This window comes from Saccopteryx bilineata, chromosome 9 (genome assembly GCF_036850765.1).
Source record: "Saccopteryx bilineata isolate mSacBil1 chromosome 9, mSacBil1_pri_phased_curated, whole genome shotgun sequence".
Classification (NCBI taxonomy): Eukaryota; Metazoa; Chordata; class Mammalia; order Chiroptera; family Emballonuridae; genus Saccopteryx; species Saccopteryx bilineata.
Genome location: NC_089498.1, coordinates 45,107,576 through 45,118,533, shown reverse-complemented (window position 1 = coordinate 45,118,533; position 10,958 = coordinate 45,107,576). Strand labels below are relative to the sequence as shown.

The window sequence follows — 10,958 nt, the reverse complement described above, 5'->3', positions numbered from 1 at the left end:
CACAGCAAGGAAGTGGCAGAGGCAGATTTGAACCCAAAATCTCTGGCTGCAGAAGTCAATGATCTAAATCACTATGTATACAATAGAAAGCATGTAGTTGGCATGCAATCAATTTAGGTCCTCTGACAGTTCCTGGAGTCTCAAGAACACGCAGTCACTCCCTGCTTTCATTTGCTTCCATTGCCCACCTGTTCTGGGCCACTCCTGCAGCCCTGCCCTGCCCAGCTTGCCTGACCTCACCCTCCCTCTGCTAACAAAGGTCCAGGAAGGGTTTTGTGGACTCTGATAAGGTGCTGGCAAGGCCAAAGTTTGCTAGTACTTCCTCTTTGCAGAAGGATCTAGAAGAGGGGTCCCTGACCTGAGTTCCCCGAGGCCTGACCCAGATTATCTGGGTTCTGGTTGGTTCCCACTGAGGCTGGTGAGAGAAGGAAGACCGGGGGTTCCCTAGGGGAAGATGTGAGCCTGGGATGCTCTGAAGAGGGACCCTATGAACCCTGCCCTGCCACCACTCCCTTATCCTCAGCTATAAAAGCCAGCCACCACCCTCCATCTGTCACCATTTCCCGTTCCTGCAGCTCTTCTCACAAGACCAGCAACAAGCCCAGCCTCTCAAGATGGCCTTTGTCCCTGCACCCGGCTACAAGCCCACCTTCAACCCGGTGAGATGCCAGCCTAGGCCTTAACCCAGGCCCTGGCCTAGCTCCACCCTGACCCCCATACACCAATTTACTCTCGCCCTGAACTTCCAAGGTGCCCACCTGACTCCTGGGCCTGACTTACTCCCACTCTGTCACTCAGGCTGTTTATGCCCATACCAAACTCTCAGCCTCTTCATCTTCACCCCTTAATTTCCTTGCCCTTGCTTAAGGGAGTCGGGGGTTTCTTTAGGGGAAGAGGCTGTGATAGATAGATGGCCTTCAAGGCCCCTCACCCAGTCCCTTCTACAGAGTCTGCCCTACAACCAGCCCATTCCTGGAGGTCTCAGTGTGGGGATGTCTGTTTACATCCAAGGAGTGGCTAGCGAGCACATGAAAAGGTAAGACTCTCCCCCAGGCCAGGCTAGGCTGGGAGGGGGCTATAAACTGGGGACTTCCGACCTTTCCCTTTTTCCATCCTGGTTGGGGAAGGGCTCTAGGCCACCCACCTGATGACCAAAGACCAGCCCTGGTCTGGGGAGTCCAGGGCTTAATGATCATCAGATCAGGAGGAGGGTAGCCCTGGAGTCTCGGAAGGGTAAGGAGGCTCACCAAACGAGGTGGCCCCAGAATTGGGCTGCTGGATTGGAGTTAATGGGTATGATGGCAAGAAAGAAAATCAGAGGCCCAGCCAGAGCCTAGTCAGCTCTGTCACCAGCTGTGTGACTTGGAAAGCTACTGTGCCTCTCTGTGCTTTAGTTTCCCATCTGTAAAATGGGATTGTTTTGAGGATTCAGTGTGTAAAAGATGTAGAACTAGAAAGTAAGCATTAAAATAAGTCTTAGCCTGTTTTTTTTTATGACCTTAAAATGGTGATAATAATTGAACTGACATCATGGAATTATTGCTTCTATGTTCATTGTTTCTTTGCTCATTGAGTGTCCACTCTGTGCCCGTGCACAGAGCAGGCAACAGGACAAAGATCCCTGCCTTTATGGAGCTGATATCCTAGTAGAGGGGACAGAAAAAAAAATTATACATAGGCCCTGGCCAGATATCTCTGTTTGTTAGAGTATCGTCCCAACATGACAAGGTTGCAGGTTCGATCCCTGTTTAGGGCACATAAAAGAATCAACCAATGAATGCATAAATAAGTGAAACACAAATTGATGTTTCTCTCTCTCTCTCTCTCCCTTCTCTCTCTAAAATCAATCAGTAACTAATTTTTATTTTATTTTTTTACAGAAACAGAGAGAGAGGGATAGATAGGGTCAGACAGGAATGGAGAGAGATGAGAAGCATCAATCATCAGTTTTTCATTGTGACACCTTAGTTGTTCATTGATTGCTTTCTCATATGTGCCTTGACCGCAGGCCTTCAGCAGACCAAGTGACCCCTTGCTAGAGCCAGTGATCTTGGGTCCAAGCTGGTGAGCTCTTTTTTTTTTTTTTTCTCAAACCAGATGAGCCCGCCTCAAGCTGGTGACCTCAGGGTCTCAAACCTGAGTCCTCCGCATCCCAGTCTGATGCTCTATCCACTGCGCTACCGCCTGTCAGGCAGTAACTAAAATTTTTAAAAAGTGAAATGTAAATATGTCAGATGGCAATAAGTGCTATGGAATCAAATAAGGAGGGAAGGGAGATGGAGAATGGATGTGAGGGAGAGGGGTGTGGCATTGTCTCTTTAAATTGGTTGGCCAGGAAAGGCCTTTCCAGGAAGGCAACATTTCAGCAAAAACCTGATGGAGCCTGACCAGGCGGTGGTGCAGTGGATAGAGCGTCAGACTGGGATGTGGAGGACCCAGGTTTGAGACCCTGAGGTCGCCAGCTTGAGCGTGGGCTCATCTGGTTTGAGCAAAGCTCACTAGCTTGGACCCAAGGTCGCTGGCTCGAGCAAGGGGTTACTGGGTCTGCTGTAGCCCCACAGTCAAGGCACATATGAGAAAGCAATCAATCAACAACTAAGGTGTCGCAAGGAAAAATTAATAATTGATGCTTCTCATCTCTCTCCGTTCTTGTCTGTCTGTCCTTATCTATCCCTCTCTCTGACTCGGTCTCTGTAAAAAAAAAAAAAAAAAAGCCTGATGGAGGTGGAGGAGGGGAGGGCTAGGTGTATCTGAGGGGGGAGGGCTGGTCCAGGCAGAAAGAACAGTCAGGTGAAAGGCCCTGAGAGAAGTGTGTGCCGGCCTGGAAGGGATCACTTTGGGGATGCTCGTGTGAGGGAAGGGAAGCTACTCTGACTTGGATATTTACAGGGTCCCTCTGGCTGCATGTGGGGAATGGTCTACAGGGCCAGTGAGGGAGCTAGAGGCCTGGATTGATAGATGTGGAGTTCCTAGGACAGTGCCTGGTCCATGGTGACCGAAGGTGAACTCAGGAATCCCTGTGTCAGTCTTATTTGAGGGAGCTGGGGAGGAGTCTAGTAAGGAAAGGCAGTGAGTGACGGGGTGGAGGTGGGACCCCGCCTCTGCGAACTAAGGGCCCCCCCCTCCTGTCTTGGGTCAACAGTGCCAAAGTCACTTCATCAGGAACCCTGGAACAAGGTGGAACAGAGGGCTTCCTGGAGGAGGGTCTCCGGGGCTCGCACGCAGGGTCAGGGAACAACTCTTCATGTTCCCCCAGGTTCTTTGTGAACTTCACAGTTGGACAGGGCCCGGGGGCCGACATCGCCTTCCACTTCAATCCCCGCTTTGATGGCTGGGACAAGGTGGTCTTCAATGCACAGCAGGGTGGCCGGTGGGGCAACGAGGAGAAGAAAAGGAGCATGCCCTTCAGCAAGGGTGCTGCCTTCGAGCTGGTGTTCCTTGTCATGGCGGAGCACTACAAGGTTGGAGCTCCTGGGTGGGGTGGAGCGGAGCCTCTGCTCTGGTCCCCTCCCCTCCCCTCCCCACCCCACCCCACCCCACCCCACCCCTTCCCACCCCTCCCCTCCTCACCCCACCCCTTCCCACCCCTCCCCTCCCCTCCCATCCCCTCCCTTCCTCACCCCACCCCTCCCCAGCCTTCCTTTCCCCACCCCACCCCTCCCCAGCCTTCCCTTCCCCACCCCAGCCCTCCCCAGCCCTCCCCTCCCCACCCCTTCCCACCTCTCCCCTCCTTACCCCACCCCTCCCCTCCCCACCCCTCCCCTCCCCTCTCCACCCCACCCCTTCCCACTTCTCCCCTCCTCACCCCTCCCCTCCCCACCCCACTCCTTCCCACCCCTCCCCTCTTTCACTCCTACTCTTTCTTTTTTCCTTCCCTTCCCCCTCCCTCTGCCCTTTCTACTTCCTACTTTTTCCTTTTCTTTCTTTCCTGTCAAAATTTTGTTTTATCTCTTTTTCTCATCTTCATTCCTCTACCGCAGAAAGGCTTCTAATATGTTTAATATGTATTTTGTGTTCTTGCAAAATAATGTGTACTTGTATTTCTCATGGAGAACTCCAAACACACACACAGGGAAGCACCGGGTGACGGTGACACAGTGAAGCCGTGGTCGCCAAGGCCAGCTCCAGCCCTGCCACCTTCCCTCACACTCCCCCTCCCAGATCATTGCAGAGCAAGCCCCAGATATCACACAGCTTCATCAATATTTCAGTTTTTATCAACACAGCCACACTGCCGCGATCACACCTAAAACGTTGACAGTCCTTGCTTAGTGTTGCCACATATCCAGACTGTGTGGGCACCTCATGAATGACTTCGTTGTTTTCTACAATTTATTTGAATCAGGGTCCAAATGAGACCCATACGTTGTGACTGGTTGCTATGGTGCAAGTTGTTTTTTTTTTTAATGTGTTATTGAAGTGTGACCCAGGTACAGAAAAGTGCACACCATAGGTACACAGCTCATGGTTTTTCACAGAGAGAATGCCCTTGTGTAACCAGCCCCTAGGTCCAAAACCAGGAGCTCCCTCATGCCCCTCCCCCAGGGTGGCCTTTATCCTGACTCCTCTCCACCTGGATCTCTTTCTGTGCCTTTGTTTTTTTAACTCTGTGTGGACTCGATGCTGTGTGTCCCCTTCTGCTTCTGTTCTTATCATCACTCGTGTGTTACAGACCCTGTGTTGCTGTCACACCTGGTCTGCCCCTTCTGATGGTTGTGCAGGACTCCCGGTGTACCTGTTCTGAGTTCACTCCGTCCCCACGTTCAGCTCCCCATAAGTGACACTGAGTAGACACGCTGGGCATATGCATCCCACATGGGAGGGCTCCCCTAGAGAGGAACTGCAGGCTGGACCACCGACCTGAACTTTATTTGCCCTCATACGGGCACCAGATTTCTAACCTCATGTCCAGAGGTTAGCACCATGGTTTGAGGTTGGACAGACAGGATTCGAGTCTGAGCTTTGCCTTTCCCTAAAGTGTGATCTTGAGCTGGTCACTCTGCGCTCTGGAGCCTCTGCTTTCTTAAACAAAAGAAACAATCCCTGTCCTGCCTCACAGAGCTGTTGAGAGAATCACCATGTTGATACCACCGTGGAAAGTGCTTAGCATGTAGGAAGCGCTCAGTCCTGCCGAGCTGGCTCTCAGCCCATGGCCGTTGCTCAGCGCTGTAACTAGAACCATATGCTGAGATATGATTACAGTACAAGGAAGGGTCTTGTACAATGCCTCTGACATGCTTTGCTGGTTTTAATCTTTCAGTAATCCCAGCATGAGCCTCCCATTTTACAGATAAAAAAATGAAGTCTCAGACAAGTGAAGTGATTTACCTGAGGCCACATAGCCAAGATATGTCAGAGCTAGACCTCCAACTCAACTCATTTGGTGCTCAAACCAGGACTCAAACTCAATTCTCTCCTGATCTCCATCCGCACACTAAATTCTAGGTTCTCTCTCATCCACCAATCTGTGAGCTGACTCTTGACCCCAGCTTCATCTCTGACCTGTGAACTCCATGGTTCCTGACTTTGAGACTATTCCAGCTCTCCTCCAAGACTTTTGACACCAAGTTAAAAAGACCCCTGTTCCCTGCTTCCTGTCTCTACCTTCCCCAAGTTATGGTGCTGACTCTGACCTTACCTTGCCCTCCAGGTGGTGGTAAACGGAAATCCATTCTATGAGTTCGGGCACCGGCTCCCTCTACAGATGGTCACCCACCTGCAAGTGGATGGGGACCTGGAGCTTCAATCAATCAATTTCATTGGAGGCCAGCCCGCCCCAAACGACGTGTGTAGTGTTTCCCTCTCTTATTTGCTTCCTTTAACTAATTCATTCTCACATTCCTTTACTTCTTGGTACCCTTCGCTGGATGATGCTGTGGACCAGAGGGTGAAGACAGTCTACTATGTCACCAGCTAGTGTTGGCCACAAGTGGTCAGGGCCAGGATGGGGACACATGCTGGAACTTTGGGGAGTCTTAAGTAAGGGCTTCTTGGAGGAGATGGAGGTAAGAAAGTTGAGTCAGGAAGTAAAGATAAGGAGGAACAAAAACGACAGGGATAGCAAACAAGTTCATGAGAGTCAACCTAACATCACTGGTCACCTGAGAAACTCACTGAAAATCACCATGAGCTACCACTACGCCCACCAGAAGAGCCACAATGAGAAAGGCACACAATATTGATTGTTGGTGAGGCTGCAGACTGGCAGACACTCCCATTCCTTGGAGAACGACTGGGCAGCGCCTGTGAAAGCTGACCAGACATGTGAAAGCTGACCCAGTGACCGAAACCCCACTCCTGGGGCCACAGTGAAGAAATGGCCACCAGAACGCATGCACTAGAACTACTCAGAGAAGCCCAAACTCTAGACTCCTGACATGCCCTTCAGCTAAGGGCTCCACATGCCCAACCTGTAAGCTCCCAGCACCTCCATGGGGAAAGTGCTTTGATGATCATCAGCCCCATTTTACAGATGTGGGAACTGAGACACAGAGAGCCTAAGTATGTTACCCATGGTCATGGACCAGCAAGTGGCAGAGCCACAGGGGTCTATACTCATACCATTCCTCTGCTTCCTGATGAGGAAATGTTGGAATGTCTTCATCTATAAGGTGATCATGAGCCTAAAGGCTTCTTTTTTTTTTAATTCAGTAAAAGGAGGGGAGGCAGAGAGATAGACACCCACGTGTACCCCAACTGGGATCCACCCGGCAACCCCACTAGGGGGTGATGCTCTGCCCATCTAGGGCATTGCTCCGTTGCTCCATTGCTCAGCAACCAAGCTCTTCTTAGCACCTGAGGCAGAGGCCATGGAGCCATCTTCAGCACCCGGGACCAACTCGCTCCAATTGAGCCATGGCTGCAGGAGGAGAAGAGAGAGAGAGAGAAAGAGAAAGAGAAGTGAGAGGGAGAGAGGTGGAGAAGCAGATGGGCAGTTCTCTTGCATACTCTAACCTAGAATTGAACCCGGGACATCCACATGCTGGGCCAGTGCTCTACCACTGAGCCAGCTGGGCAGGGCGGATCATGTTTCATCAATGCATTAAAAAAAAACCCCAACAACAATAAGACCTTCAGAAACAGGCCTTCAGAATAGCTGGCTTAAAATGGAAGTCAAGGCAGAAAGGAGGTCAATAGAAAAAAGAGAACAGAGTGAATAAAAGTAAACTAGGGAAGGGAAAGGTGTTTTGGGCAGAAGGAATCCTGGGAGAAGGTGTGAGTGAGAGACAGCTATAGAAACAGAGAAACAGAAACAGAGATCCTTGCACAGACTGAGAGTCTGAGACAGAGACAAGAACTTGGCTGGTACCAAGGACTCTTTGTTGCCCTGGTGGTGGGCGCATAGAGTGAAGGGCAAATGGTGGTTGGGGATGAGCTGAGCAAGGGTACTACGTGGTTGAGGATGAGCTGAGCACGGGTACTACGTGGTTGGGGATGAGCTGAGCACGGGTACTACGTGGTTGGGGATGAGCTGAGCACGGGTACTACGTGGTTGGGGATGAGCTGAGCACGGGTACTACGTGGTTGGGGATGAGCTGAGCACGGGTACTACGTGGTTGGGGATGAGCTGAGCACGGGTACTACGTGGTTGGGGATGAGCTGAGCACGGGTACTACGTGGTTGGGGATGAGCTGAGCACGGGTACTACGTGGTTGGGGATGAGCTGAGCACGGGTATTACGTGGTTGGGGATGAGCTGAGCACGGGTACTACGTGGTTGGGGATGAGCTGAGCACGGGTATTACGTGGTTGGGGATGAGCTGAGCACGGGTATTACGTGGTTGGGGATGAGCTGAGCATGGGTATTACGTGGTTGGGGATGAGCTGAGCACGGGTATTATGTGGGCCTGGAGGGGTGTCCACTTCATTGTGCTGCTCTGGATTGTGGGAGGAGGGGAGGGACAAGTGAGGGACAGATGAGGAAGCCAGGTAGGAGAGGGTACAAAAATAGAATCTGTCAGGCTTGCCCTAAGGGGTGGAGTGAGATTCACTGTGCACTGGAGGCCCCTAAACACAGGGAGTCCCTCTCCATTAATGAGCAATCTGGTGCCACCCTTCAACCCCGGAGTTCCCTTGGGTGGTGGTGGGCTGCCCCAGGGCAGGCATGCTTGATACCCTCCAGGCTCTAGTGTGGAGTCCTTCTCATCGCCTTCTCTCTCCATGCCCACAGAGCCCCATGACTATTCCAGCATACCCAGTAAGTACCTGCTTATGGGAGACAAATTTCCCCTTGAGGTGGAGGTTTGGAGACTGATGAGGTCCTGGGGCAGCTGAAGGACCCAGTCACTCTCACTGTTCCTACCTTTTTCTGTCCGGGTAAGGTCCTGGACAGAACTACCTACCCCTGCTAAATAACTGCCTGTAAGTGGGAGGGCTGTGTGGCCATCCAGTGGGGGTGGTGGGAACTGAGAGGGTCATAGAGGTTAGATCCCCAGGAGTACTAACCCTGCACCTAGACATATACCTGTATGTTGTAGGTGCATCATAAATATTTGTTTAGTATTATAGAATAACATCTTTTCTTATTCACTTCACAGGACATGCAGGGACCACCAACCTTCAACCCGGTAAGGAGCCCTGATGTGTAGGACCCTGTGCTGGACTATTTGTGGGGCAGCAGGAGCTAATGGGGAGTTAGGGGCCCTGACCCATGGGGAGCCCTGAGAAGGCAGGAGATAGAGAGGGCAGAAAGTATTTGAGACCAGAGGAGGAAAGAAGAAGGAGTTGGTGGTCAGGGTGGGGCAGGCAACAGGGGTTGGGGCCATTTCCCAGAAAGAGTAAGGGCCCCTCTCTGAAAATGTGTCCTTGAATCTGGCTTCTGAGGACCTGAGAGATGGTGGGGCCCCATGTTCTCTTTCCACAGCCTGTGCCATTTGAGGGAAAATTGCAAGGGGGGCTTACATCCCGAAGAACCATCACAATCAAGGGCTACGTGCCCCCCACAAGCCAGAGGTATAGAACCGAGACTGAGGTGGGGATCCTTAGCTCCTCTCCTCTCTCAGACCCAAGAGTCCAATCCCCAACTCCCTCCTCCCCCCACTTCTGACTCTTTCTCTTTGTCCCCAGCTTTGTCATCAATTTCAAGGTGGGACTCTCAGGTGACTTGGCTCTGCACATTAACCCCCGCCTGTCTGAGGGTGTTGTGGTTCGGAACAGCTATCTGAATGGCTCGTGGGGATCCGAGGAGAGGAAGCTCTCCTACAACCCGTTTGGTCGTGGCCAGTTTTTTGATGTGAGTCTGGGCCTCTTTCCCCTTTCTCCCTAACCTCTGTCCTGGCTCTGGCCTCATGCCTGCCCTTCTCCCCACAGCTGTCCATTCGCTGTGGCGTGGATCGCTTCAAGGTTTACGCCAATGGCCAGCACCTCTTCGACTACTCCCATCGCTTTTCGGCCTTCCAGAGGGTGGACATTTTGGAGATCAAGGGTGATGTTACCTTGTCCTACGTCCATATCTGATTTATTCCTGGGACCATAAACCCTGAGAACATACAGAGAAAGAGAAAGACCCCCTAGACACCCTTCTAAGACCCTAATAAACTGTCTGAGGGTGTCTGAGTGTCTGTGACTCCATTCACCTCCCTCACTGTTTCTTCCTTCCTTAGTCAGTCATGCGCTGTCCATTTAGCCATCCAATCATCTGTCTACCCATCCTTCTATCATAATAAATCTAGGTACCCCACCCTACACAAACACTGATCTGAGGGCTTTGTGTGTATCAACTCATTCACTCCTCACAACAATTACTGTCATCCAAAATCAAGACTGAACACCACTAATGACTCTATAGAAAATACAAAGGCTTATAAGGGAATATTATGAGAAAGTTTGGGCCAACAAATTAGGCAACTTAGGTGAGGAGAAAACATTTCAAACAGTCAGAAATTATTTAAACTGACTAGAAAAGACATTTTAAAAAGGTTTTTTTTTCTCCATAGAAACATTCATAAAATTTTCATAGAAATAGTCATTACAATTTATTTCAGAATTAAAAAGAGCAAGAATATCCAGTGACACAGTGGATAGAGCATTGGACTCGGATGCACAGGACCCAGGTTCGAAACTCCAAGGTTGCCAGCTTGACAATGGGCTCACCTGGCTTGAATGCGGAGTCGTTGGCTTGAGCATGGGATCATAGACATGACCCCATGGTCGCTGTCTTGAGCCCAGGGTCGCTGGCTTGAGCAAGGGGTCACTCGTTCTGCTGTAGCCCCCCCCCATCAAGATATATATAACCTGACCAGGTGGTGGCGCAGTGGATAGAGCATCAGACTGGGATGCGGAAGACCCAGGTTTGAGACCCCGAGGTTGCCAGTTTGAGCGTGGGCTCATCTGGCTTGAGCAAAAAGCTCGCCAGCTTGGATCCAAGGTCGCTGGCTCAAGCTAGGGGTTATTCAGTCTGCTGAAGGCCCACAGTCAAGGCACATATGAGAAAGCAATCAATGAACAACTAAGGTGTCGCAATGCGCAATGAAAAACTAATGATTGATGCTTCTCATCTCTCCGTTCCTGTCTGTCTGTCCCTGTCTATCCCTCACTCTGACTCTCTCTCTGTCTCTGTAAAAAAAAAAAAAAAAAAGACATATATAAGAAAGCAATCAATGAACAACTAAAGTGCCACAATAAAGAATTGATGCTTCTCATCTCCCTTCCTGTCTGTCTGTCCCTATCTGTCCCTCTCTTTGTCTCTGTCTTGCTCTCTGTCTCTGTTACACAAAAAGAAGTCACACACAAAAAAGCCCTACAGTAGTCAAAACAATTTTTAAAAGAGCAAAGAATATTTACGCTACATGATTTCTTTTTCTTAATTTAGATTTTATTTATTCATTTGGGGGGGGGGAGAGGAGCAGGAAGCATCAACTCCCACATGTGCCTTGACCAGGCAAGCCCAGGGTTTCAAACCAGCGACCTCAGTGTTCTGGGTCAACACTTTACCCACTGCACCACCACAGATCAGACCTG

The 10,958-nt window shown here is 50.7% G+C and overlaps 1 protein-coding gene across 1 annotated transcript; it reads left to right on the top strand.

Moving 5' to 3' along the window:
* The first annotated feature begins 499 nt into the window (after positions 1–499).
* On the top strand, positions 500–9,549 carry LGALS4 (galectin 4). The gene is made up of 9 exons (XM_066243654.1): positions 500–659; positions 948–1,036; positions 3,257–3,461; positions 5,651–5,785; positions 8,170–8,196; positions 8,537–8,566; positions 8,863–8,951; positions 9,066–9,231; positions 9,309–9,549. The coding sequence occupies exons 1-9, from the start codon at positions 615–617 to the stop codon at positions 9,453–9,455; spliced, it is 933 nt and encodes a 310-aa protein (XP_066099751.1). The 5' UTR covers positions 500–614; the 3' UTR covers positions 9,456–9,549.
* Positions 9,550–10,958: the final 1,409 nt, after the last annotated feature.

Excerpts from the sequence above, each read along its gene's own strand:
- LGALS4 (XM_066243654.1), top strand. The coding sequence starts at position 615 with ATGGCCTTTGTCCCTGCACCCGGCTACAAGCCCACCTTCAACCCG. Across the intron at positions 660-947 it reads ACAAGCCCACCTTCAACCCG|AGTCTGCCCTACAACCAGCC; the intron begins GTGAGATGCCAG and ends TCCCTTCTACAG. Across the intron at positions 8,952-9,065 it reads GTGCCCCCCACAAGCCAGAG|CTTTGTCATCAATTTCAAGG; the intron begins GTATAGAACCGA and ends CTTTGTCCCCAG.